General features: G+C 58.6%; 1 protein-coding gene across 2 annotated transcripts; it reads left to right on the forward strand.

Moving 5' to 3' along the window:
* Positions 1–3348: 3348 nt before the first annotated feature.
* GMEB2 (glucocorticoid modulatory element binding protein 2) lies at positions 3349–26246 on the forward strand. Of its 2 annotated transcripts, XM_058679259.1 has the most exons (10): positions 3349–3523; positions 6039–6195; positions 16422–16519; positions 16945–17072; positions 20449–20552; positions 22334–22491; positions 23158–23229; positions 23424–23561; positions 23655–23777; positions 24092–26246. In XM_058679259.1, the coding sequence occupies exons 2-10, from the start codon at positions 6065–6067 to the stop codon at positions 24709–24711; spliced, it is 1572 nt and encodes a 523-aa protein (XP_058535242.1). In that variant the 5' UTR covers positions 3349–3523; positions 6039–6064; the 3' UTR covers positions 24712–26246. The 2 variants fall into 2 exon arrangements, with proteins under 2 accessions (XP_058535242.1, XP_058535243.1); XM_058679260.1 differs by lacking the exon at positions 3349–3523 and having other exon boundaries at positions 6181–6195; positions 16950–17072.
* The last annotated feature ends 713 nt before the right edge of the window (positions 26247–26959 follow it).

Consider the following 26959-nt stretch of genomic DNA (forward strand, 5'->3'; position numbering starts at 1 on the left):
AAAGAAAACTCACAGGCCTCATTCAGGGCTGAGCCTCTGGAGGGCTGGCTGGGCCCTCTGTTGCTCTCCCACCAGGCTACCTGCCGGGAAGCACCAAGCCAGAATGGACCCAAGCCGTGGGGTCCCTCCTGCAGGGCAGCCCTCTGGCTTCCTCTCACCAAATTCTGAACTCAGACCATGGAACCCCACAGAGGAGCACAAACTCAACCTTGTGGAGACCGTGGCAGCCAGCACACGGCACAGGAATGACGAGCAAGCAGCTCCTGGGGGCTGGAACGGGGCAGGGCGGGGCCTGGGGTCAGACCCTGCCATGTCAGGGAAATGTCATCCCAAGGAGGGAAGGGCAGGGCCTAAGCCAGCCCTGGGGCTGGGGGCTCTGGAATGAGGGCTGGGGTGCGGCAGCCTCCCCCAATCATGAGGCAGTAGCAGGCTGAGACGTGGTTCAGACAGCTGCCTGTCCCCCAGCGTGGCAGCACCAGGAAGCCCAGCACAGCCAGATTCATGACCCAGCAGCCGGCTTTCCCCTCCCCTGGGGGCACTCCTGTGCAGGGCGGTGCTCAGCTGGTTAGAGCCAAGGGTGCCCTGGGAAGAGAGGGAGTGTACGGCCCAAGCTGGCAAGACTCTGAGCACCAGCAGCCACAGTCACCATGCGGGGTGGGGTGGGAGAAACAAGGGTGGCCTGCAGCACTGCTAGCCTCAGCCATCGGCCCAGTGGGTTGACAGACCCAACACTGGCTCAGTTGTTTTTTTTTTTAAGATTTATTTATTTACTATTGAGGGCCCGGCGGCATGGCCTAGTGGCTAAAGTCCTCTCCTTGAACGTCCCAGGATCCCATATGGGCACCGGCTCTAATCCCAGCAGCTCCACTTCCCATCCAGCTCCCTGCTTGTGGACTGGGAAAGCATTAGAGGACGGCCCAAAGCTTTGGGACCCTGCACCCGTGTGGGAGACCTAGAAGAAGTTCCTGGTTCCAGGCTTCGGATTGGCCGATCCAAAACCAGGCGCCAGGAACCTCCTTCAGGTCTCCCACGCAGGTGCAGGGTCCCAAGGCCATTCTTGACTGCTTTCCCAGGCCACAAGCCGGGAGCTGGATGGGAAGTGGGGCCGCTGGGGTTAGAACTGGCACCCATATGGGATCTCAGCACGTTGAAGGTGAGGACTTCAGCCACTAGGCCACCACGCTGGGCCCTCAGTTTTGTTTGGGAAGAGTACAGAGACAGTGGGACAGAGGCCTTCCACGTGCTGATTTACTCTCCAAAGGGTTGGAACAGCAGGGGCCTGGCCAGGGCCAGGAGCTCCTCCAGGTTGCCCATGGGGGTGCAGGGCCCAGAACTTGGCCCATCCTCTGCTGCTGTCCCAGGCTATAAGCTGGGAGCTGGGTGCCGGGTCACTCCGACAAAGCCACTGCACACAGACTTTGGAGAGGGGGTCCTGCTGGGGCTGTGTGCAGAGGGACCATCCCTGGGTCCTGGCCTTCTTTGTGCCCCATAAGGCCTGGCCTGGCTTTGTCTTGGTGCTACAATGTGGGCATATCTGGGGCTGGATAACGGCAGGTGCAGAGGGGATGGTGGGCGAAGGACAGACAGATGGAAATGCTCCAGTCTTCCCCCAGGGAGAGGATGTGTAAAGAGGAAGATCGAGTATTCCAGAATCCAGAATCCCAGGAGCCCAGATTAGAAGATCCGGTTCCTGCTGGTGGCTGCCCTTGGGGTTGCCCGGCTCACAGCAGCGTGGTTCTCACTGCAGTTCCGTCTTGCGTCTGCTGTGGTAGACACTGAGGACCCAGGGCAGATGCAGCCCTAGGAGGCCGAGTTCTCAGGCACTGGCGGTCTGGGGAAGCTTCCAGGGTCAGGAGCAGCACCTGAGGCGGACACACCTGGTCGGCCACAGCACCATGAGGCAGGTCCACCTAAACAAGGACCTGGGACAGCAGTGACCAGCCTGACCAGAGTGCATCTATGACAAGCCAAACTCATGTCATTGGGAAGGCAGGCCTCTTGCAGGCCTGTTCACACCCCCAAACACCTGGTCGGCCAGCCAGATCTCCCATGTGGGTGTAGGGGCCCAGGTAGCTGAGCTGGCAGCTGGCACCTCCCAAGCCATGCCAGAGCAGGAGGCATTGAGCTAGGCAGTCCAGGGGGGCAGTGGGTATCCTGGGACGTGGCTAACCTGCTGTGCCACCAAGCCCACACCCACAGCTACTGCTCTGAAAATACTGTGGTGTCAGCCATCCCCAGCCCTGTCCTTATTGGCAGCAGAGACGCCCTCTGTTCCCGGCTCAGGCTAGTGCTTGGGCGGTGACCCAGTGGATAGCTTTTTCTCTCTCTGCCTTTCAATATGATGGAAATTAAAAAACTTTAACCTTACTGGTGAGATTTTCTGGGTTCTCTGGATGTGCCCAACACAATTGTGGGGGGCCCCAAGAGTGGGAGACCAAGGCTGTGTGGCCCCAGCGCGGCCGAGCTGGGTCAGAGGAAAGCCTACACCCCAGTGACCCTTGCAAAAGCCGGCCCTACCCATCCTTGGTGGATCTCCCCTGCAGGGCATAGCAGAAGGCTAGTGAGCCTTCACCTCCCACCTCTGCCCTGGCACCAGCTGGTAGTGTGCTGCACTGGAGTCCCGGGGTGGGGGATAGCAGGTCAACTCCACTCCCCACCTGGAGTCCCTTGCAGAAGAAAGGGCCTCCCAGCGGTCACTTTTAGGAAGCCAGCCAGCCACCAGGCTGACCTAGTAACTGCTCCGGTCCAGGCATCTGGAGGCCGTGAGCTCACCCTGAGTCGTTCCTGCCGCCGACCCCGATCCACAGCAGCCGCGTGGGGCCGACAGCATCAGCCCCCGGGGCCTGGAGCCCCTAGGACACGGTCACGGGGAGGAGGGCTCCTCCCGGGGTTGCAGGGCCCGGGGAGCAGGGCTCCACCGTCCAAGCCCCACAGGCCCGTATCCTTCACGCACGGCGACCTCAGGTGAGCCACACAATGGGGCAGCGCCTCTTGGAAAACACTGGTCACGCACGACACCCCCCTAGACCTGGGACGCCAGGCCCCAGCCCTCGGCCCACAAGCGGCGCCGCCGGGCCCACGCCCAATCCACACAGTGCAGAGAACTTGAGACGAGGCCCCGGCGCGATGCAAACGCAGGGTCGTGAACAGACAGGTGTGCGGGGCCGGCCCCGCAGTCGCCCCCTCCGCCCTCGCGTTGGCGCGGGGAGACATGGTGTCCACGGGGAGACGGAGCCATGCAGGTCGGCCGAGGCCAGTGCCGCCCAGCGCCTGCGCGCCGGCGCCTACCGGGCCTTATTTCCCAACGCCGTCCTCTCGGCGCCAAATAGATCGCAGGGTCCTCCCGGACCCGTGCGTGCGCGCCCCCGCCTCCTGCGTCACTGGGAAGCGCGCGCCCGCGCCCCCGCCGCCGCCGCCGCCGAATCCCCAACAAGGAGCGAAGCCCGCGGCCGCCGCCTTCGCCGAGCCGGCCGCCGCCGCCGCCGTCCCCGCTGGGCGCTCGAGCAGGCCGACGCGGTTCCAGGTAAGCGGCGCGCCGCGCCCGCGGCCCCCCGCGGCGAGGCCTCGCTCCGCTCACGCGCCGCCGTCCAGTCAGGGGTCCCTGCGGAGCGTCAGGACGTTACGGCGGGGGGAGGGGAGCCGGGGGAGGGGCGGCGGGCGTCGGCACGGCGTGGCGTCGGGCGGGCGGGCGCGTGAAGGCGACGGCGGAGGCGGGCGGGCTGGCAGGCGGGCGGGCGCGTGAAGGCGACGGCGGAGGCGGGCGGGCTGGCAGGCGGGCGGGCGCGTGAAGGCGACGGCGGAGGCGGGCGGGCGCGTGAAGGCGACGGCGGAGGCGGGCGCCAAGGCGGCGGCGCTTCCTGCCTCCATCTTGGCCGGCCAGCGGCGGTAGCCGGGGTGAGGGAGGCCTCCGCGGTCTGCGCCCGTCGCCGACTTAGCGGGGAGACGAGGCGGCTTCAGGGGCGCTGGACGTCACGAGATGGCCCGGAGCGCCCTGGGCAGGGGGCCTGGCCCCGCGGGACTCAGGCGCTAGACGAATACGGCTTGGAAAGAAAGCCGAGGCACGTAGGCAGCCGCCCTCGAACCCGCTTCCCCAGCTCCGAAAGCGGGAGGGGGCGACTCGGGGCTCCCTGCAGGGGAAACTGCGTGTTTGGGGAGTTTTTGAGCCAATTCAGTGAATTCAGTATTTCGGAAAGGCGGGGAGGTGTTCCCATCAGTGCGCCACGCCCAGGTGTCTGTCCTGATGTTGTGTCCAGCCGGGCTGCGAGGGCTGTGCCTTGGCCTGCTGCTCGCGGGGGGACCCGGGGAAGGAGCCTTGTCTGCTGTGAAAAAGCTGGGGGGCACCTGGCCCAGCCCTGGTGGTTAGAGCGAGTGGGTGAGTGGGAGATCTGCTTTTAGGTGGAGAGGACTCGGCAGGGTGCCGGGCCCCACCTGCACCCTGAGTGGGAACACCTGCATGGGAGTGGGACTGGCCTACACCCTGGCCAGCAGCAGGAAGTACCTGGTCACTTGTGTCCACCTCCCGTGCCAGTGACTCCTGCTCGTAGTACCACTGCCAGGGGATGGCCTTGGGGGGCTCCCGCCCCTTGCCCCCAAGGCTCTAGGACAGGGAGATGGGGGGTCCTGGGCTCCTGGACCTTCCTGCTCACCTCTTCCTGGGCTTGGCAGGCCCAGGTCTGTGAGGAGGAGGAAGGGGAGCCTGGCTGGCTGGAGGGTGCAGCTCTCCTTGTTAGTCCCTCATGTGCCTGTCCAAGTACTGCCCACAGCCAGCTGAGTGTTGACATACCCGCATGCTGGCTGGTGATTGTTGTCACAGGGGGCTCAACAATGCGGCCCTGGTTGGGGTACCGAAGCTTGCCAGGGGGTCTTTGAGGGCCAGCCAGGCCACAATGGGCCTTGCACTTGACCTGGGACGCTTTCTTTCCAAGACTTGGGGCAGATGATGTTATTTGCATGTTACTAATCAAAATAAATAAGTTCTGAAAAAGTTTCTCTTGTAGCAAGTTTTTATTCTTTGTTTTCCAACCTCGACATCTAATCCAAGTGAGAGCATTAAACATTTTTTTGTTGGGGTGAAGCCATTTACAGGTGTGCAATTGAGTAGCATCTTGAGTTGTCACCATTTCTAGAACTTTCTTGTCTATCAACTGAACATGCCCTTCCATGAGCCCCTCTTGATGTGAATCCTGTCATTGAGGATCTTCAGTGCTACTCTTTTTTTTCCTGGCTTCCTCCCGTGAGCTGATCTCAATAGCTGGAGACCCCTTAGAGTGGGTGGGAGAATGTGTTCTCATGTACTTTGTCATGGTACATGATGGCACGTTTCAGTCACCCAGGTGCTAGGTGAGTGTGATGACGTGTGAGCAGTGTGTCACAGGCTTGGGTGAGTGAGTACTGATGGCATGAGCTTGTGCCACAGACGCTGGCAGGCGAGTTTCTCTTTAGCTGACTTTGGAAGCTATACCTGTCAGTTTAAAATTTAATCATTTTTATAGGGAAGGCACATAGGATTTACGGATAGAAGGAGAGACAGAAATATCTTCCATTCTTTTTCTCACTTCTCACATATCAACTAAAGCTGGGCTGAGCAGCCCAAGGCTGGAAGCCAGGACCCTGCAGGGGCGTGGTGCCTTCCGTGTTGTCTGCTGCCTCCCAGACATTGTGGCAGGAAGCTGGGTGAGAAGCAGAGCCCTCCAGTGTGAGCTGCAGCCAGGGACTATGAGCTGCCTGGGTTCTGGCAACGTCTGCTAGCTTGCAGCTCCCTGTGGCTCTGTGGCTTTCTCTCCCCCCCACCTCCCAGTGAGGGGCCTCTACTCCGCACTGCGTCCAGGGTCTCAACTTCACACCAGGATGTACGGGGAGCCTGCCTCAGAGCCGTGCCTCGGGTCTGGGCTGCTGCTGGCTCTGGCAGTGAGCAGCTCAGGTGTTATGGTCCTGTTGGCCCAGGGATCAGAGCGTCCAGGCGGGTCCTTGAGCTGCCCAGGGCTTGGCTGAGGCCTGGAGGCACCCTGTGACCTTCTGCCCTGCTTGATTTCCCCTAGGCCTCGGTGTCCACCTCAGCTGTGCCATGGCCACCCCAGATGTGAGCGTCCACATGGAGGAGGTGGTGGTTGTGACCACTCCAGACACAGCAGTTGATGGCAGTGGAGTGGAGGAGGTGAAGACAGTGCTGGTGACGACAAACTTGGCTCCTCATGGGTAAGAGCTGAGCCAGGACTGCTGCGACCACTTCCTGGGCTCCTGCAGGCTTGCTCTCAGTGCAGGGTAGGGGGCTTCAGGGCTGTGTTTGCGTTTTTCTCAGTGTGAGCTTGGGCATTCAAGTATGCAGCGTGTCAGAGGACAGACACAGGCCCTGTGGGAAAGCAGCACGGCCTGGGGGTGTGCGCTGTGCTCCTCACCGGCATGGCCAGGGCGTCCGGGCCCAGCTGGCACTCTCCTGTGCTCAGGGCTGCGCTGGGTGTTTGGGGCTGTGTGGTCGGAGGCTCCTCCTGAGACTTTTCTTTGTTTCTCTCACTAAGTGTTAGCAAAGGAAGCTAGTGCATGCCACACTGTGGGCCTCCCTTGGTGGGCTTGTCAGATGCCATGGAGCAGGACTGTCTGGGAGCTGATGTGTTCCTGTCCCTGCCAGGGCTGACCAGTCCTCCTGTGGCAGGGGTGAGCTGGGAGGACTTTGGAGAGGAAGGTTCTGTCTGTGCCCGCGGCTACTGCTGGCTGGGACACATCTTGGTCTCGTCCTCCTCCTCGGCCTGGAGCGCTTGTGTGGGAGCTGATGCTTTGGGCAGCACATCGTGCTGGCACAATGGGGCCTGGCTCCAGTTGGGGACACTTGTGTGTCATGGCCAAGGCCCTGCGTTTGGAATGTAGGGCCCGTTCACCTTTGTCGGAGGCCTCCTAAGTGACACCTTGCCTGGGCCCATCTGTGGCCTCACTGGGTGCCACATCTGCTCCTCTGCTCTCGGGATGCTACGGGTACCTTGTCTGCATCTGCGCTCCTGGGTCACGCTGTGGGCGCTTGTCTGTGTCCTCCCTTGTCTGTGTCATGTCCCCTGAGTCACATCACACTGTGGGCTCTTCATCTATGTTCCCCTGGGTCACACCTTGGGCTCCTTGTCATTGTCCCCCTGGGTCACGATGTGGGCTCCTTGTCTGTCCCCCTGTGTCATGCCATGGGTGCCTTATCTGTGTCCTCCTGGGTCACGCTGTGGCAATCTGCTCTATGTCTGTGTCCCCCTGGGTCACTCTGAGGGCACCTTGTCTGTCTTGTCCCCCTGGGTCACTCTGAGGGCACCTTGTCTGTCTTGTCCCCCTGGGTCACTCTGAGGGCACCTTGTCTGTCTTGTCCCCCTGGGTCACGCTGTGAGTGCTTCATCTGTGTCGTGTCACCAGAGATACTTGGGTGCCATGTCCCTGGTGGAAACTGGCTCAGTTGGCACGTGGGCTTAGTATGTGCTCCTTGTGTGGGTCCAGGTCACGGGGCACCTCACACCACGTGAGTGCCACGTGAGCCATCCCTGTGCTGTGTTGTTCAGCAGTAACAACTAGAGGCACACAGGGGTTTCAGGTATTTCGGGTCTGCAGTGGGTAGTATCTGAGGACTCTTGAGCTCACCAGGTTTCCCAGACAGTGGGACAGGAGTTAGAGAAGGCTGCATGACTTGTGCCAGACACCCTTGTCCCTGCCTAGTCTCCAGGGGAGTGGCCTCTGTGTCGGAGACCTAGCTGAGACCCCGTGCTGCAGCCATGGTTCAGCCCCTCCTCAGGGACCCTTGATACTGTGGTCTCCATGTCTCCCCTGCGTGTCTCGGTCACCTCAGACCGTGTGGCTGTTACTGTGCCTTCCTGTTCTCCCAGGTCTCGGGGCTGCTGGCCTGGGACTGTGCGTGACAGAACATGGGGGGCAGGTGGGCCGTGGGGAGACATAGGGACAGTTCTGAAGGCCCAGCAGGGACAGGGCGAGACTGCTGCTTCCAGCTGGCAGGTGGCTGATTTCTTGCTGTGTGCTCACTTGTCCAGAGAGGGTGGTGGTGGAACTTGCTTGTGCTGCTTGTGGATCCCGGCCTGTACCCTAAGTCCCCTCAGAGTCTGGCCCTGGGGGCCTGTCGCTCAGGTCCTATGCCGGCGTGTTTGTGTGTGCCCGGTAGGCAACCGTGATGACCTCTGTGTGGACTCAGTGCCTGGCTCCTGCTTCAGCCCTGTGATGCCTAGGGCCCTGGGGGGCATCTGGGGAGTGACCGCTGGATGGTCAGCGGGTGTATCTACATGTAAAACTAGCATGAGCATCTCCATGTGCAGTCACTTGGGGGATCAAGCCTTCAGTGTAAGTTGTGGGGGGCATCGTCAGGCCTGTCCTCACCTGTGCCCGGCTGTGTGAGCAAAATGGGCGTACTTCCTGGCTGCCAGCCATGGCTTTCCTTCGCTTCCTGCTATGCCTACTTGTTGGGGTAGCTGGTACCCTGGAACCCTAGATATGAGGACCTGGGGTTTAAGTCAAGCTGGTAGGTGTGTTGTCTGCAGCATTGAGTGCCAGGCTGCCATGAAGCAGTCCTGAACAGACACCGTGTCCACTGAACTTTGAAAGTCATTCACTGCCTTCCGGGGTGCTTGCAGTAGGTCTAATAACAACTCATTGACTATTAGGAAATCCATTGGTGGACATGTAGAGAATCCGGATCAGCAAAACACAAAATCCCCCTGGACAGGAAGACCATCTTCCAGAGAGCCCGCTCTGGGCCGCCTTCTGGGTGTGGGAGTTGCCTGTGAGCATGATCGGAGGCAGCCCCCATGGCATTGGGCTGCCTGTGGCCTGAGAATTGGCAGGGTGGATCTCAGCCACATGCCTTTACTTCATGTGCACCTGAGCCCATTTCTTTCTTTCTTTTTTTTAAAGATTTATTTATTTTTATTACAAAGTCAGATATACAGAGAGGAGAGACAGAGAGGAAGATCTTCCATCTGATGATTCACTCCCCAAGTGAGCGCAACGGCCGGTGCTGTGCCGATCCGAAGCCGGGAACCTGGAACGTCTTCCGGGTCTCCCATGCGGGTACAGGGTCCTCGACTGCTTTCCCAGGCCACAAGCAGGGAGCTGGATGGGAAGTGGAGCTGCCGGGGTTAAAACCGGCACCCATATGGGATCCTGGGGCGTTCAAGGTGAGGACTTTAGCTGCTAGGCCACTGTGCCAGGCCCGAGCCCATTTCTTATTTTGACAATAACCGTGTAAACTCTTGAATTCTGGGAAGCAACCCGGCACACAGGAAACCAGCTGGCACTTCCTGCATTCTGCAGGGGTTGTCTAAGGCCAGTTTCCAGTGGGCCAGCTGTGGCCATGCTTCTTTGTGGTTGTGGCAGGATTCTGCCAGTTTCAATGCCGCCGCCGCCACTATTGCTACCTGTTCCAGCACCTCCCAGACCCTCCCAGCTGGTCTTAGGCCCTCCCAGCTGGTGTCAGTCCCTCCAGCCCCTCCCAGCTCTTCCCAGCCCCTCCCATCCCCAGCGAGCTGGTCTGAACCCTCCTGGCCTGGCCCAGTCCATCACAGCCCCTCACTGCCCATAGCGCCCATGCCAGCTTTTCCATTGCTCCAAGGACAAGGCCATACATCTTAGCAATTCTCTTTTTTTAAGAACAACTTGAGTTTATTCCAGTAATGCAAGCCCAGCTTAACATTTGGAAAATCATTTTGTAAAATTCACCAAATTAAAAAAAAAAAATGTGATCCATCTCAACAGATGTAGAAAGGGCGTTAGTCAGAACTCAGTATCCACTCGTGGAAACACAGCAACCTGAACAGAAAGAGAAGTTCTATCATCTGAAATTAGGTATCCATAACTCAGCTATAGCTTATATCACTTTCTTTTTTTAAGATTTATTTATTTACTATTGAGAAGTCAGATATACAGAGAGGAGGAGAGACAGAGAGGAATAGCTTCCGTCCAATGATTCACTCCCCAAATGACCGCAATGGCCGGTGCAGCACCGATCCAAAACCAGGAGCCAGGAACATTCCTCCAGGTCTCCCACGCGGGTGCAGGGTCCCAAGGCTTGGGCCATCCTTGACTGCTTTCCTAGTCCATGGAAGTGGAGCTGCCATGGTTAGAACCGACGCCCATATGGGATCCTGGCATGTTCAAGGTGAGACTTTATACACTAGGCCTCGGAGCTGGGACCATATAACATTTTTTTAATGGTAGTCTTATTTTGATAATCTTTACATAGTTGATTAGGACACAAAGGGTCAAGGGCTACAGGAAAGTGGGTAAGACGATTGTTTCCACATTAATTTTATTATTAATTTTTCTGTATCTGGAGTAAGGGGAGAGATAAAGGGAGAAGCCACACCCAGCTTCCTACCCATCCCAGGTCCCCGATGTGAGGAATGCTTCAAGGGTCCTGTTCAAGTGGTTTTGATAGCTCAACAATTCTGAATTGCTGCCAATCTCGCCATTCCAAACACAATGAAATCTCTCCAGAATCCGCTGACTGACACAGTTTACCTTAGAGTCTCCGCATGCACAGATTTTCACTGCCAACACATGGCTAGGGTAGATGATTGATCTGTTCTGTCCTCCGTCCTCTGTTGTGGTCCCAGGTGTCCTCTGCAGGCTCCGATGGACTGCCGTATCCTCCACGTGCACCTGGATATGCTGTCCACTGTCCCGTCTGGGCCTCTGACGAGGCTCAGCCTTGACACATGCACTCCATGGTCAGACCATGGAACCTGCACTTCTCTTCATGGTTGGGGTTCTGAGATCAGCAGTTCAGTTGGAGGAATCCCAAAGAAACTTCATCTGAGGTGATCCCAGACCTGATTCTTGTGTGTGTGTGGCAGTACAGGATCCGGGACAGTCCGTTGCCCCAGTCAGCTTATGCACATGCTGGTGGTTGCAATTGCTGGATCAGTTCTGTTTCCAGCCCTGTCTTCCACACGAATCAGTGTTGCAGTCCAACCTGATTCTGCCAACCACACATTCAGCCCTCACACAAACCAGTGGGAGCTGCAGCCCGCACACATGCTGGCAGGTGCCGTTCTGTCTAGCCACAGCTGCCCCAGTCTTGGTTTTCATATTCTCCAGTGGGAGTGATAACCCAAGAGGACGGTGCCCACTATTTCCCTGTTGGGCCACTGCCACTCTGGAACACGCACACTCCAGGTGGTTTTGCAGTTTAACTTGACAGAATTAGCCCCCGGTGCCAGCATCTGCCAGCTGATGCTGCAGCAAAGCCCAAGCAGCCCTCACTCACTCTGATTTATGCTTGCAGCAGTAGGAACAGTCAGCCCAGCCTGGCCTTTCCCTGCTCTGGCTCACATGAGGCCCACAGGTGTTGTAGCCCTGTCTGGTCTGGTCTGCCCCCAGCCCGACTCACGCTCTCCATTGGGAGTGACAGTCCAGCAGGGGAGCTCTCCACATTCCCCCTACCGGCTTTGCCCCCTCCCTCCCTGGTTCTCATATGTGCTGGTTGGGCGTTGCAGCCCAGTCTGGCATGGCCCCCCTCACGTCGGCATTTGCCAGTGGGTGCTGTAGCCTGGCCCTGTCCGGCCTACCCCCAGTTCCAGCTGACGCTGGTGAGGGTTACAGCCTACATCAGCCCAGCAGGCACCAAATCCCAGCCGTAATGTGTACTGGTATGAGTTGCTACCAAACTTGGCCCGACCCACACTCTGTTCTGGTGCTCGGATTTGCCAGCAGAAGATATGAACTGGGTCGGCCTGGTCCTCCCCTGGCCTGATCTGGGCTGCTCCCTATCATGGTTCTTGCACTCACCTGCAGGGACTGTGTCCTGACAGAGGGGTTTCCCAAGCTCCTCCATCAGAGCCTCTCCCAGTGCCAGATCTTGTGCATACCAGTGGGCCCATGGACCAGCCCTACTAGTCCACCTCCTGTCCTGGCAGGAACGGTGGCCTTTCCTGACTGGCCTTGATCCCATTCAGGTTCTTACTGTTGGATGTTTCAGCCCAGCCAAGGCTCGTCCATACCCAGACACAGCTCACACATGGCTCAGTAGGGGCAGAGACCTAGCCTAGTCCATCCTACATCTACCCTGGTCCTCCAGAGCACCAGATGGCGCTGGAGTCTAGCCCGGCTCAGGGTGCCCAGTCCCAGTTCACACTTGTGCCAAGGGAGACTGCAGCCGTCTCCAGACCAGAATGCAGCTCCCTCTCCAGCCCCGCACTCACCAGTGGGAGCCCCAACCCAGCCAGGGTGTCCTCTCAGCTCCCCAACCAGGCCTGTTCCCAGCCATAGATCGCACACGTGCCAGTGGTTGCTCTGACCAGCTTGGCATAGAGACCCTTAGATGCTGTGGCTTAGCATCCCTGGTTCATGCAGACCAGTAGATATAAGAGCCTAGCTTGGCATGACCTGTGCTCCAGCCTGATTTCTGTTGTTGCTTATGGGTTAAGGTTTGCTTGGCCCTTTCATCACCATCCCACACATTAGCCAGCAATTGGAACTACTTTGTCCAGCTTGCCTGACCCCCCAGGCCTGGACCATGTGATCATCAGTGAGAGCTGTGACCCACTAGGGGAGTTTCCCAAGTTCCCCCATTTGACCCACTCCCAGACCCAGATCTCATACATGCCAGAGGGTGTTAGGCCAGTGCCCTGCCTAGTCTGCCCTTCCATTTTGGCCTGTATGAGCTGGTGAACTTTGCAGCCCGGCCCACCCCACACCCTGTTTTAGGATGCACATTCAGCTGCTGCTGCCTTGATCTGCCCAGGTTGTTGTTGGTCCCTTTACCCGTGAGAGATGGCAGGGTCCATGGTCACACCTAGCTCAGCCCGTCACCACCCCAACTCTTGAGCTAACCAACGGGACTAGTATTTCTACAGGGTTTGGCCCACACATCCCCCACAGAATCTACCGCCAGACATGGTTCTCTCATGGGCTGGTTAGTGTCATGGCCCTGCCTAATGTGACGTGTCCCCTGATCCAACATCTGTCAGGTACTAGGATCTAGTCCTGGTAGACAAGCCCCGAGCCTTAGCTTCGCCATGGACTGGTGTGGTGGTCAGCATTGTTTGGTGATACCAAGTTCTACACAGGACTCACAAGTGGGCTGGTGTGTCAGTCTGACCCATACAGATTGTCCAGTCTCTCTCCTCCAAACCAACAGGTCTCAGTACCCTGGCTTACCTTCAAGGAAAAGTTACCCTGTTGTTGGGTGCCCCTCAGGATTGATTCCAACCCACACGCTCAGTGGCCTCAATATGGACATACCTATGCAGCAATTCCACATCCCCAAGACCCCAGAGCTCGCATGTGGGTGGCCAGCAGGCAGAGCCTAGTGCCACATGGCGCATTGGCTGCCAGGGCCCAGCTCACTGCATGGTCACTGTGGCTGTAGCCATGGTCCCAAGCATGGAGTCCGACCCGGCCCAGGTCCTCCCGGCAGCCAGCAGGCTGACGGAAATTCTGTGTACCCAGACCCCAAGGTCACAGCACTCCCCTTGTCCCACCCACCACACGATATTCTCATAAGTGCAGCCTGGCCTGCCTTGTTCTTAAGAGATCCCCTCCCAGTGTACTTACCAGGAAGGGAGAAGCCTCTTGAGCCCAGGCAGGCCCAGAACACGCTCACCATGTGGCAGCAGTGGCCTTAGGTAGGGCTCCAAGAGTTTGTTTTTTAAAGATTTATTTTGTTTTTATTGCAAAGATATATAGAGAATAAGAGAAAGGAAGATCTTCTGTTTCATGATTAATTCCCCAAGTGAATACAGTGGCCGGAGCTGCACCGATCCAAAGCCAGGAGCCCAGAGCTGCTTCTGGGTCTCCCACTTGAGTGCAGGATCCCAAGACTTTGGGCAATCCTTGATTGCTTTTTCAGGCCACAAGCAGGGAGCTGGATGGGAAATGGGCCACTGGGATTAGAACCAGCACCCATATGGGATTCCGGCGTGTTCACGGCTAAGACTTGAGCTGCAAAGCTACCACGTCGGGCCAAAGGATTGTTATAGCAGCATCTGCTTCTGGCAAGGCTTAATGTCCAACATGGGTGATCACTTAGACTCCCTGGACCCCCAATCCTGACCATAACCAAATCCCAGACCACACCCCAGACCTTACCGTACCTAGACTGGGACTGCACCCAGACCCTGGCCATACCCCAGACCACACCTAGACACTAACCACAGCCAGACTTGGGCTGCACAACAGACCCTAACCACACCCCGACCCTGACCACACCCCGACCCCACCCCTGACTACATCTGAGACCCTGACCACACCCAGACCCAGATTACCCTGGACTCAGACTGGACCACTGCATCAGTCATTTCCCATGATTGGCATTGGTTCAGGCCTAGCTGCTGGGGCTCCCTGCAAAGCTGAGCTGTCAGCAGCATGGTTGGAGCTCCTTGCATGTAGCTAGGCCCTTGAGGACACCTGCAGGGAAAAAGTGGGTTTTTGAGACCCTGTCAAGCCACAACTGATTGAAAGTAGAACCCAGAATCATGGGCGAAGAAGATGCTTGGCTTGATGGGGAAGCCATGGAGGCGTGAAAGGTGATGGCGCTGCAGCATATCGCGGCTTACCTGCAGCAGTCAGGGCGGGGCCAGACCAGAGCCAGGAACCAGAAGCTCCATCCGGGTTTCCCATGTGGGTGCGGGGGCCCAGGCGCTCAGGCCATCCACTGCTGTTTTCCCAGGTGCATTAGCCAGGTGAAAAGTGGAGCAGCTGGGACTCAAACCAGCACCCAAATGGGGTGCATAAGCTTCGCCCACTTTGCCACGGTGCTGGTCCCTCCGCCTTGTTTGAGAAGTTGGGAGTAGGAGCTAGTGATCGCTCTGTGCGCACTGCTGCTTCTCTGGCTGGAGAGCTGGTAGGCATGGGAGTGTCCTGGCTTCTGATGCTACCAGGAAGGGTGATGCATTCCTCATGAACAGCTTGCCTGAGAGCTGGGAGGGAAGATGCTATGGGCAGGCCACATGGGGGTCCCACTTAGAGGTTACTTGCCCAGGGCCCAGCCCCGAGGGATGCTGGCCTGTCCCTCGGCCCTGGCAGAAAAGGATGAGATGGGGGTGTGTCTGCGTGGTTTTGTCTTTCTGTAGGCGCTCAGATCCACACCTGAAGGGTTAGCCAGGTCTCAGAACAGTGCTGAGCTCCTGGGGTTGCACACCCACTGTGGGTGCAGCCTGGTGAGCATTGTTCTTCCCGGGGGGAGACTGACAGACCATGGGTGTTGGTGGCTGCACCGTGCTGAACACCAAGGCTCCCCCTGCCCACCCCTCCACCATCTCTCCTGGACTTTCTCTGTGACAACTTCTACATGTGTCTCTGGGGCCCAGTGCAGCCTGCTGCCTCTCTCAGGGCCCCTGCCAGGTTGGCACCTGCTGCCCTGCTGGGATGGAAGCCTCCAGACCTGGCAGTGGACTGTGGAGCCCAGGAAGGGCAGCTGCTGCTCACAGCAGTGTGGACGACACAGGAAGGCCAGAGCATGCAGTGTGATCTCACTTCTGAGGCAGCAAGCCTAGCTAGGGCCGCTTGTGGGGGCAGCGACCAGAGGGCATGCGGTAGAGCAGCAGGCCGCTCTTCCCTCCATGAGCTGCCCGTGGGGTCCCTGTCTGTGGGCTTCTTGTGCCTCCACCAAGTCTCGTGAGTGACCCCCGTCACCCTGACCACCTTTTCTCTCGGACCACGGGGTTTGGCCTGTACCCTGTTCCCAGAGCCAGCAAGTCAGCTGGCCCCAAGTCCCTCTGCTGCTAAGGTTCACGCCTCCAACCCGCACCTGCTCTGGCCGTTTCCTGCCCTGCAGTCTGTCCTTTCTGAAGCGCAGGTCCGACCAGGCTCCTTCTCTGCGTAAAAATCTGAAGGGTCAGCCACTCGCTCTGCCAAGTGGGAAACCCACAAGGGCTCTGGGCCCACAGCCCCACGCTGCCCTGGCACCAACCTTTGCAGAATGAGTTCCTCGAGCCTGGCTTCCCCTCAAACAGGAGTGCAGGTCCCATGCCCTGTGCTGGCATTCAGCAGGCCTGTACGCGGCAGTACCCGTGCAATGTTGGTGGTGAGACCTGGAGCCTGATGGCATGTGCCTTCCTGGGGTGAGCACACCTTGGTGTACACCCACTTCTCACCTCTGCAAGCCCCTACCTGTAAACTGCCACTTCTACAGGTTCCAGAAGTGCAAGTTTCATATATTCTGATTGTTTCTGTAACCGCATGAAGTCATTGTAATGGAAATGGAAATGTGATTAGAGAGAGGGGTGAAGTTTAGAATTCTGGTTACACTTTTGTTGCCTCCACAAGTCCTAGTCTGCCCTGGACCCAGGAGCCACAGCTGGGAACAACCAGGAAAGGAGGGGGTGTCACTGGGGTGCAGTGTCCTGGCCTTGTGTAGCTCCCATGCCCCTGGGTGGGTGGGACACCTGGCAGACAGTAGAGCCTTATGGTACCCTGAAGTTCTCTTTCTTTCCTCCTGCTCTGCGGCCCAGGGGCGACCTGACGGAAGACAACATGGAGACAGAGAGTGCCGCTGCGGCAGCTGCAGCCGCCTTCACAGCCTCCTCCCAGCTCAAGGAAGCCGTCTTAGGTATGGAGCCTGCGGGGGAGGTGTGCCAGGCATAGCCTGCCTTCTGGGCTGGTTGGGTGCCAGCTGCGTGCCGGGGGAGGTGGGTCTGCCCAGTGTCCTCTCCGGCCCCGAGGCCTGAGCTCGCAGTCCCCCATCTTCGGGTTTTGTCTGCTTATGGGTTTGCCTACAGCTTTGCTGTTGGTGTTGGAGTCTCGTGGACAGCGTATAAAATCTATACTTGACCCTGTGGGACTTTGGCGGCCTTAAAGCGGGCCTGGACTCCTGCTCATCCCTCAGCCATCTCCTGCGTCTTCTGTGTGGGGTGTGGCATCACCCCACTGTTGACTGCGTGCTGAGCTGTCACCGACAGGTCTTCCTGAGGGACCTGGGCAGCTTGTGACTCATGTTCTCTGTTTGCATTTCGCTGTCACTGCACCTGTGAGAAGTGAAGATGGCTGAAGAGGGGGAGAGTCTGGAGGCAGAGATTGTATACCCCATCACCTGTGGGGACAGCAGGGCCAGCCTCATCTGGAGGAAGTTCGTGTGCCCGGGCATCAACGTCAAGTGTGTCCAGGTGAGCTCTGCATCTGGCTGGGAACAGCAAAGTGCTGGAGGACCCCGTGTCAGGGAAGAGCGCCCTGGCCTGCCGCGTGAACTCTGCTTGGGGACAGCAGGTGCTGGAGGATGTCTGTCATGAGGAGTGACATCCTGACCTACCGCGTGGAGCAGCCCACAATACCAGTGAGGACATGCACCTAAGGTGCCGTCCTGAAACTTTTTTTTTATTTTTTTAAAGTCAGAAATATAGAGAGAAGGAGAGACAGAGAAGAAGATTTTCCATTCATTGATTTACTCCCCATGCGGCTGCAGTAGCTGGAGCTGCGCTGAACTGAAGCCAGGAGCCTGGAGCTTCTTCCAGGTCTCCCACGCGGGTGCAGGGTCCCAAGGCTTTGGGCCGTCCTCGACTGCTTTCCCAGGCCACAGGCAGGGAGCTGGATGGGACATGGAGTAGCCAGGGCATGAACCGGTGCCCATATGGGATCCCTGCACATGTGAGGCGAGGACTTTAGCCTTTAGGCTATCACATCAGCCTCCCCCTTTTTTAAAGATTTATTTTTATGGGCCCGGCGGCGTGGTCTAGTGGCTAAAGTCCTCGCCTTGAAAGCCCCATATGGGCGCCGGTTCTAATCCCAGCAGCTCCACTTCCCATCCAGCTCCCTGCTTGTGGCCTGGGAAAGTAGTCCAGGACGGCCCAAAGCCTTGGGACCCTGCACCCGCGTGGGAGACCCAGAGGAGGTTCCTGGTTCCCGGCTTCGGATCAGTGCTCACTGGCCGTTGCGGCTCACTTGGGGAGTGAATCATCGGACGGAAGATCTTCCTCTCTGTCTCTCCTCCTCTCTGTATATCTGGCTGTAATAAAATAAATAAATCTTTAAAAAAAAAAAAAAAGAATTTAGCCACTGAGTCATTGCACTGGTACCGGGAAGGTTTTTCTCTCTGCCTGTCCTTTATAAAATCTGCCTTTCAAATAAAAATAAATCTTTTTTTTTTTTTGAAGATTTATTCATTTTATTACAGCCAGATATACAGAGAAGAGGAGAGACAGAGAGGAAGATCTTCCGTCCGATGATTCACTCCCCAAGTGAGCCGCAACGGGCCGATGCGCGCCGATCCGATGCCGGGAACCTGGAACCTCTTCCGGGTCTCCCACGCGGGTGCAGTGTCCCAAAGCATTGGGCCGTCCTCGACTGCTTTCCCAGGCCACAAGCAGGGAGCTGGATGGGAAGTGGAGCTGCCGGGATTAGAACCGACGAGTGGCTAAATTCTTACTTTACAAGCACCAGGATCCCAGATAGGCACCAAATCATGTCCCAGCTGTCCCACTTCCCATCCAGCTCCCTGCTTGTGGCTTAGGAAAACAGTAGAGGATAGCACCTGCTTGGGAGACCTGGAAGAAGCTGCTGATTCCTGGTTTCAGATCAACTCAGCTCTGGTCGTTGTGTCCGTTTGGGCAGTGAACCAGCGGTTAGAAGATCTTCCTTCTTTTTTTTTTTTTTTTTTTTTTGTTGTTGTTTTTAAAAATTTGCTTTTTATTGGATAGCAAAATTGGATTTACAGATAAAAGGAAAGACAGACAGATCTTCCAATCGCTGTTTCACTCCCTAAATGGCCACAACGACCAGAGTTGAGTCGATCTGAAGCCAGGAGCCAGCAGCTTCTTCCAGCTCTTCCACAAGGGTCCCAAGGCTTTTAGACCATCCTCTGTTGCTTTTCCAGGTCACAGGAAGCTGGATGGGAAGTGGTACCCATATGAGATGCCATCACTTGCAGGAGGAGGATTAGCCAGTTGAGTCAACACTCTGACTGCAGGGCTCCTCCTCAGGGTGGTACCAGGGCAGTGGTTCCAAGGCCAGGGCCCATTGGAGGTGGTGTGGTGTCAGGGCCAGCTTTCCTACCAGAGCCTGTCAATTGTGGGTGGTGTGGATTCTGGGGCTCCTTGGGTGGAACTGTCTCTTTGCAGCTGGCACCCCAGGGGCTACTTGTCACATTCCCCAATCTTTCTTACTGCAGTCTGGCACCAAGTCGGGGTCCCTCTGAGCCTGTCAAGAAACAAGAGAGAGTAGCTTCCAGTGGAGTAGGAGGCAGAACAAGCAGGCGCAGGGACCCAGCAGGTCAGAGCACAGAACCTCAGGACGCATGCTGCAAAATGGTGACGTTGAGATTGGAGGGAAGCCTGAGCAAGCAATTGCTGGACAGATCTGTTGCCCTGCCCAGAGCAGCCCGGGGGCTTGGCCATCCACAGGACCCAGCCGCCCTGCCCAGGGCAGGCCAGGGGCCATGGGACCTGCCCACCTGCTACGTTATCTGGTGCAGGAAAGCGAAGGCAGGCTGAGAGGCTGCTGTGGTTCTAGGAGCCTGGAGAGATGTGGCAACCACATCTCTCGTGGGTCAGATCCTGCAGCAGAGGGCATCAGCTGGAGGCCACCCCTGGGACAGCCCATGGTCTTGAGTGCTCTGAGTGTATAAGAGCCTCATTCTTAGGGGACATGTCTCGTGCTCTGGGGTCAGGGAACTGATGTCCCCCTCTGTCTAAACGGTTCGAGAGTGACCACATATTAGGTGGATCTAAGGGTCTGGAGGCCGATTGAGCTGCTGCTGGGTGTGGGGAAGGGTTGTGAATGTGACTTGAACAATCCTTTTTTAACCGTCGTGTCGTCCGACAGAGTGTCAGATGGGAGGTTGGGAACAGGCTTTCTTGGCTGGGACAGAGGAGACCTCAAAACTGCTGAGTTGGACAGCTTGCTCCGGACAGGGCCCAGGAGCCACTGTACCCCTGGAGTCCATGGGAGCTGGAAGTGGGGAGCTTGGTCAGCATGTGCACACAGTAGCTGAGCATGGTGGGTCGTTTTCAGAGCCTGCTGGAAGTGGGCATTTCTGGCGCAACTGAATTTGCTGCCTGTAGACCAGCACTGGAAGACACTTTTTAAAAATTTTTACTTATTTCAAAGAGAACAGAGAGGAGAGACAGATGGAAATCTTCCAAGCACCGAGTGGCATCTAGGACTGGAGCAGGCCACAGACCCAGCAGGTCTCCACATGCTGGCAGGGACCCAGGTCCCTGAACTGTCACCTGCTGCCTCCAGGGGCGTTCAGAGGAAATGGAGTAGCTGGAACTCAAACCAGGCACCCCAACATGGGGGAGGGGATGAGGGGAGTGTGTGGCTGTGGGGGTGGGGGAACTTTGGGTAGGGGAGGAGCTGTGGGGAAGAGGCGGGACTGGGGAAGGAAGAAGTCGGGGGAGGAGAGGGGATGTGGGAAGAGGCTGTGCTTGGCCCAGCCCGGCCTGTGCAGCCATGTGCGGGCAGCTAGTACTTCAGCAGGCACAAAGCTCCAGTGGGATGTTGGGTGTGCCGGCTCTGCCCAGCGGGCCTGTGCTGCTTCCCTTCCAGTATGACGAACACGTCATCAGCCCCAAGGAGTTCGTGCACTTGGCAGGGAAGTCAACGCTGAAGGACTGGAAGAGAGCCATCCGTATGAACGGCATTATGCTCAGGTGGGCAGCGGGGGTGTGGGCGAGGGCTCAGGTGGGCAGTGGGGGTGTGGGCATTATGTTCAGGTGAGCAGTGGGGGTGTGGGCGTGGGTTCAGGTGGGCAGTGGGAGTGTGGGCGAGGGCTCAGGTGGGCAGTGGAGGTGTGGGCATTATTCTCAGGTGGGCAGTGGGGGTGTGGGCTTTATGCTGAGGTGGGCAGTGGGGTGTGGGCGAGGGCTCAGGTGGGCAGTGGAGGTGTGGGCAAGGGCTCAGGTGAGCAATGGAGGTGTGGGCGTGGGTTCAGGTGGGTGGTAGGAGTGTGGGCGTGGGTTCAGGTGGGCAGTGGGGATGTGGGCGAGGGCTCAGGTGGGCAGTGGAGGTGTGGGCATTATGCTCAGGTGGGCAGTGGGGGTGTGGGCGAGGGCTCAGGTGGGCAGTGGGGGTGTGGGCTTTATGCTCAGGTGGGGGTGCAGGCATGGGCCAGTGTCACACTCAGGTGGGTAGTAAGGCACATTGTATGTGATGTGTTTTTTTAAATGTGTTTGGGAAGCAATGACAAAGGACCAAGGGCCAGAGGCAAAGTGCTCTCTGCTGGCTCACTTCCCAGGTACCTGAAAGATCGCAACAGTGCCAGGCTAACCCTGGAGCTGGAGACTCCAGCCAGGTGCCCCATATAGGGAGAGAGCGGACCGTGACAGTCACCAGTCTACATGTCATGAACTGGGCATCGAAATCAGCCACCTTAATTACTAGGCCAGAAACGGCCCCTCCCAAGGCAGAATCGGGGAAAGGGAGACAAATTCCTTGCCCTCTGGGTGACTCCCTTGATGGCCTAAGTAGCTGAAGCTGGGCCAGGCTGAAGCCAGGAGCCAGGAGCTTCTTCCGGGTCTCCCATGCAGGTGCAGGGTCCCAAGGCTTTGGACCGTTCTCCACTGTTTTCCCAGGCCACAAGCAGGGAGCTGGATGGGAAGTGAAACAGCTGGGACTCGAATGGGGTACAGGCACCATAGGCAGCAGCTTTACCCACTGAGCCACAGTGCTGACCTGGGTTTTCCATTCTGAATCCAGGAGCTGGGAACTCACTCTGGGTGCCACGTGACAGGCAGGGACCCAGGCACTTGAGCTTGCTGCCCAGCCTGTGCGGGTAGCTGGAGGCCAGGGCTGAGGCGATGTGGGACACGGCTACCCAAGGCTGCTGAGCAGCCATCCGGGCTTGCACTGTAGTGAGTTCATGTCTGGAAGGTGCCAAGGGTCAGGTGGCAGTGACCTTGCCGACACTGTTTTGGTCCTCATAGACCTCGCTCCTTCCCCAGCCAGCCTCCAGGTTGCTCGGATGTGGCTGGTGGAGAGCTGTGGAGGTGCCAGGCCAGCTTGTGGCAGGTTGACCTGGTTTGTGCTGAGCCTAGAAGGGGCCTTGGCATGCATGGGGGCCTGGGTGTGTGAGAGCAGCGGCCAGCTTTGTACCCCTTACTGTCCACGCCCCTAGGCAGGCAAAGCTGCTTCTGGGAATGGTGCCTCCCCTTCTACCTCTGTGGTATCAGTCAAATTCACATGCCACCTTTGTCCATGGCAGACCCAGCCCCACAGCATCACCAGCCACTGGCCAGTACCCTGTCCTGTCCTGCCTACAGGCAGAGCTGGTGCATGCCCCAGGCTGGGTGGGCCAGCTGGGCCCTCTGCTGAGGACGCATAGGCAGCCCTACTTCTCAGGAACCCAGCTGCGGGGAGCTTCCTGCTGCTCAGGTCACTAAGCGAGACACCCAGGGCCTTGGCTTCATGGGCCTGGCCCCGTGTTCTGATACAGGAAGATCATGGACTCGGGGGAGCTGGACTTCTACCAGCATGACAAGGTCTGCTCCAATACCTGCCGCAGCACCAAGATCGACCTCTCAGGGGCCCGGGTGTCCCTGAGCAGCCCTACGTCCAGCGAGTACATCCCGCTCACGCCCGCCACAGCTGACGGTAGGTGTGTGACAAGACAGGGAGGACTAGGCACTTGCTGTAAAGCCTTTTTTTTTTTTTTTTTTTTTTTATATATAGAAAATAGTGACCCTTGTGTTGAGAAAGCCGAGAGAATGGTGAAGGCAGACTCAGCCCCGGGGCCTTTGGGGTGATGGTTGAGGGCTCAGAGTTGCCGGATGACACATCCTCGGGTTCCATGAACTGCATTCGGGCGCTGGGGCCTGGGCTGCCCTGTCCCTGATAGGTGGCTTTGAGGTCAGGGACAAGCTCTGTCCCTGGGTGGCTGTGAGGCCTCACAATTTGCCCCATCCTTCCTGGGGTCCAGCTGAGTAGGACCAGGGAAACACAGGCCCCAGCAGGCAGGGCCATTCCTCTGGACTCTGTGTGGACACTGGTGGCAGGGCCTCCTGGCCCGGAGCCCAGGAAGTGCGAGGAGGGCAGTCAGGCCTCCTGCCTGGAGCTGGCCCAGGGTGACCAGCCCACATGTGGGAGCGCCCTCAGGGTTGTGCCCGTACCAGCTCGTGGCAGCCTCGGGCTGGGTTCATGTTTCCTTTAGCCTGTTAATGTGGGGGTCAGGCCAGGCTGTGAAGGTCGCCCTGAGCATGTGAAGCGTGTCAAAGGCCACTTGAGATAGGATACCCTCACTGTGGCTGCGTTTGCTTGCAGTGAATGGCTCTCCCGCCACCATCACCTTAGAGGCCTGTGAAGACCCTGGGGACTGGACCACGGCCATCGCAGGTATGCCCCGTGGGCTAGAGCAGGATGGAGTCAGCACTGCCTGCCACCCTGGCTCCCAGCCTCGGGCTGGCCCATGCGGAAAGGGGACCCATGACTGCAGTGGTGTCCAGCTGAGCTTGGATGGCCCTGAGTCACAGCTGCTCCCTCACGGTCGCTGTGCCGTGATGCCTCTGCGCCTCACCCTCTCCCTGCAGATGACACTTTTGCCTTCTGGCGTGGGCTCAAGGATGCAGGCCTGTTGGCTGAGGTCATTCAGGAGTTCCACCAGGAGCTGGCGGAGACCATGAGGGGCCTGCAGCAGCGGGTCCAGGACCCACCCCTGCAGCTCCGAGGTGAGGCTCGGGGTCTGCCCGCTGCTGGGGCTGAGGCTCTCCTGGCGGGCCCAGAGCTCTCACCCGTGTCTGAGCGCTCATGCTGCCTGCCAGATGCTGTGCTACTCAACAACATCGTACAGAACTTCGGCATGCTGGACCTGGTGAAGAAGGTGCTGGCCAGCCACAAGTGCCAGATGGACCGCTCCCGGGAGCAATACGCCCGCGACCTCGCAGGTGCTCCCCCCTTGCCCGGGTCACACAGGTGTCAGCATGGGAGGTGGACAAGTGGTGATCTGGGCTGGGCCGGTCCAGGTGGGAGGGGAGGGAGGAGGGCTGGCCAGGGCTGCCAGTCCTGAGAGGGGGCTGTTCATGACCTTACCTAGCAGTGCCACCTTGCTGTGACCCCGTCTGCCCTCTAACACTGACCCCTCTGTCCCCTGCAGTGACCCGTGTCCCCCTGCAGTGACCCATGTTCCCCATGCAGTGACCTCTGTGTCCACCTGCAGTGTCCCTGTGTGACCATGCAGTGACCCCTGTGTCCCCTGCAGCCCTGGAGCAGCAGTGTGATGAGCACCGCCGCCGTGCCCGGGAGCTCAAGTGCAAGTCGCAGCACCTCAGCAATGTACTTATGACCCTGACGCCAGTGTCTCTGCCGCCCCCTGTGAAGCGACCCCGCCTTGCTCGCGCCACATCTGGCCCAGCCGCGGTAGCCTCCCAGGTGCTGCCACAGCCGGCACAGATCACACTTGGCACCAGTGTGCCTGTACCCCAGCTGACCAGCGTGCCACTGGGCAAGGTGGTATCCACCCTGCCCCCTGCGGTCCTGGGCAAGGGCTCCTCCCCAGCCACACCTGCCAGCTCTCCAGCCTCCCCGCTGCTGGGCGGATACACGGTTCTGGCCTCCTCGGGCCCCACCTTCCCCAGCACCGTGGAGATCCACCCGGACGCGTCCAGCCTCACAGTGCTCAGCACAGCGGCCATGCAGGACGGCAGCACAGTGCTGAAGGTGGTCAGCCCGCTGCAGCTGCTTACGCTGCAGAACGTGGCCCAGGCCTCCCCCGGGGGCAGCACCATCGTGACTGTGCCCACGGGGGCCACACCAGGGCCTGAGGAACACACGGCCACCATCGAGGTGGCCACTGTGGCTGAGGACCATGAGCAGAAGTAGTTGGGGGGGCCAGGCCCCTTGGGCTGCAGAGCTGGCTGCCTCCTCGGGCTGCAGGCGGACCTCAGCGCAGGCTCTGGGAGCTGGCTTAGCCCAGACAGGGTGCGGGCGAACCAAAGAGAGGGGTCTCCAGCACCAGGCCAGGGCAGGGTGGGAGCCGAGAGCTGAGCATCAGCTGCACGTGGTCTTCCAGCCATGGACTTCCTCCTCCCTTTTCCCAGGAAATCTATTTTTCCAACTGTTGCTTATTAATCCCATCTGCACCCAAGCCTTCCTTAGAGCTGGGTGGACGATAGCCAGAGGCCTGGAGCAGTCGGAGCAGAATGTGGTGCCAGGCAGCAGAGCCAGAGACCCCGTGGGTACTGGGGGCCATGTGGTGGTCCCAGTTCCTGGGCCTGGCAAGCCTCCGGGATCAGAGCCTGCCGCGCAATGTTACTAACACATGTCTTGGGGACTGTACCCAAGTGTGGAAACCCATGGATCCTATGGATTTGGTTTCTTCCCACAGTTTTCTGTAGGGTTAGTGTGGCTGTGCCCGTCCCCTGCCCTCATGGGAGCAGGTGCGGGGCAGGCGTGGCCTAGCTCAGGGTCCCGTGCCGGTGGGGGCAGCGGTGCTGGGCTTCCACGAAGTCAGGTTTACAGCGTTTGCAACCAAACCATGCCGAGTGCCTCAGCTGTCCCCGGTGGCCCCAGGATCAGGCCTGTGGAGTGTCCCTGGGACTTTGCTGCCGGGCTAGGGCTGTGGAGGCACCTGTGACTGGGGAGTACGTGCCAGCCTTCGGGACCCCTGTCAGAGCTGGGAGCTGCCCCAAGTGGCCATCCTGGGCTCCCTATGGACCTGGATTGGACTCAGGTAGAAGACCAGGCCAGGGGAATGAGTGGGCATGTGGGGGGTGGATAATGGCCTCCAGGCTCCAGCCCCCGCGGCCAAAGCCCTGCTGGCCCAGGGCCAGGTGGGACTCCTGAGGGCCCTGCCGCGCTGTCCTGCCTGCAGCCTTCTGTCTGCCAGTGCACCTCGGGGCCAGCTGGGCCAGTGTGTACTGAAGGTGTGCGTGCGCCTTTTACACTCATTTCTACTCGGTCATGAGTCACGTTAAATGCAGCCATGGGGTCCCATGGGCACAGGAACACTGCTGGCTGCACTGGAGGACCCCTTCTGCCCCTGCGCCTCTTGTTCACTGAAAAAGGTGATATTTCAGAGCCATACATAGTCACCACAGGTCACCTCAGTGAGTCCCCTGGGACTTGGCCAGCCTGGAGGGGACCGGGCTGCCAATGGGAGGATGGGGCTGCACAGGACGGCCTGTGTTCACCTCCCCGTTCCCTTGCTGTCCACAGCTGATCCTGCTGGCTCCACAGGCTGAGCAGGGACCCTTAGCGGCACGAAGCCAGCCCCCAGGGCTTGGCTTTCTGGGGGAGGCTGAGTGGTTATGGCAGTGCCTGTTCAGAGGCACCTGGGGTGGGTGGTGTCTAAGCTCTGGAGCAGCATCTGCTTGGTACTTGACTCAATAAACACATTTTTGTACCTCGCCTGTGCTAGTGGAAGGCGAGGGAGGGAAGCCACTCAGACTGCCAACAGGCGGTGACCCACACAGGGGTCCCCAAGTTCCCTCCCAGGTGTGGGGATGCATTGTGGCCGTCTACATTGGTGTCGCTGACGCCTCCCATGGATTCATGGCTTAGTCCTGGGGGCTGAAGGTCCCGTGGCCATGGGTTAGTGCTCTGGGGGTGTCTGCACCTGGTGGGGAGCATGGCTGCAGCAGAGGTCCCTCCCCTGAGGCAGGGCTCCTGTGGTCATTTTGACCATCACAGAGGCTGCTGCTGAACTGGTGCAGGTGGACACTCGGGCCAACCTCTGGCTCCCAGGTGCGTGGGAGCTGGACTGCAATGGAGCAGCCAGGATGGCACCGGCACACTGTTACCTGCTCCTCCGTCCCTGATCTCTGCTAACCCTAAGGCTTTGTGTAGGGCAGGTGACCGGCCATGGACGACAGAGGCGGCTGCCTGCCACCACCAGCAGCTTTCCATCTGATGCCTCAGGCTGAGTCATTTGGGTTGCTTGCTGTGGGTGTTGTCACTACAGTGTGGGGCTGCAGGGGCCAGCGTGGGTGTGGTGTGTCCACCACACCTGCAGGGACCTCCTCGGACCCATGCCTTGTCACCAGCAAAGATGGTGTGTTAGGGGGAGCATCTTTGTGGTATGGTTGGTTAAACTGCTGCCTGGGACACCAGCATCTCCTGTGAGCACGGG

The sequence above is a fragment of the Ochotona princeps genome, chromosome 22, assembly GCF_030435755.1.
Source record: "Ochotona princeps isolate mOchPri1 chromosome 22, mOchPri1.hap1, whole genome shotgun sequence".
Taxonomy (NCBI): domain Eukaryota; kingdom Metazoa; phylum Chordata; class Mammalia; order Lagomorpha; family Ochotonidae; genus Ochotona; species Ochotona princeps.

What these genes read in the sequence shown, in the direction of transcription:
- GMEB2 (XM_058679259.1), top strand. Translation starts at nt 6,065, where the DNA reads ATGGCCACCCCAGATGTGAGCGTCCACATGGAGGAGGTGGTGGTTGTG. An exon ending in GCTCAAGGAAGCCGTCTTAG is followed by an intron (nt 16,520 to 16,944) that starts GTATGGAGCCTG and finishes ACCTGTGAGAAG; the next exon opens with TGAAGATGGCTGAAGAGGGG. An exon ending in CCCACCCCTGCAGCTCCGAG is followed by an intron (nt 23,562 to 23,654) that starts GTGAGGCTCGGG and finishes GCTGCCTGCCAG; the next exon opens with ATGCTGTGCTACTCAACAAC.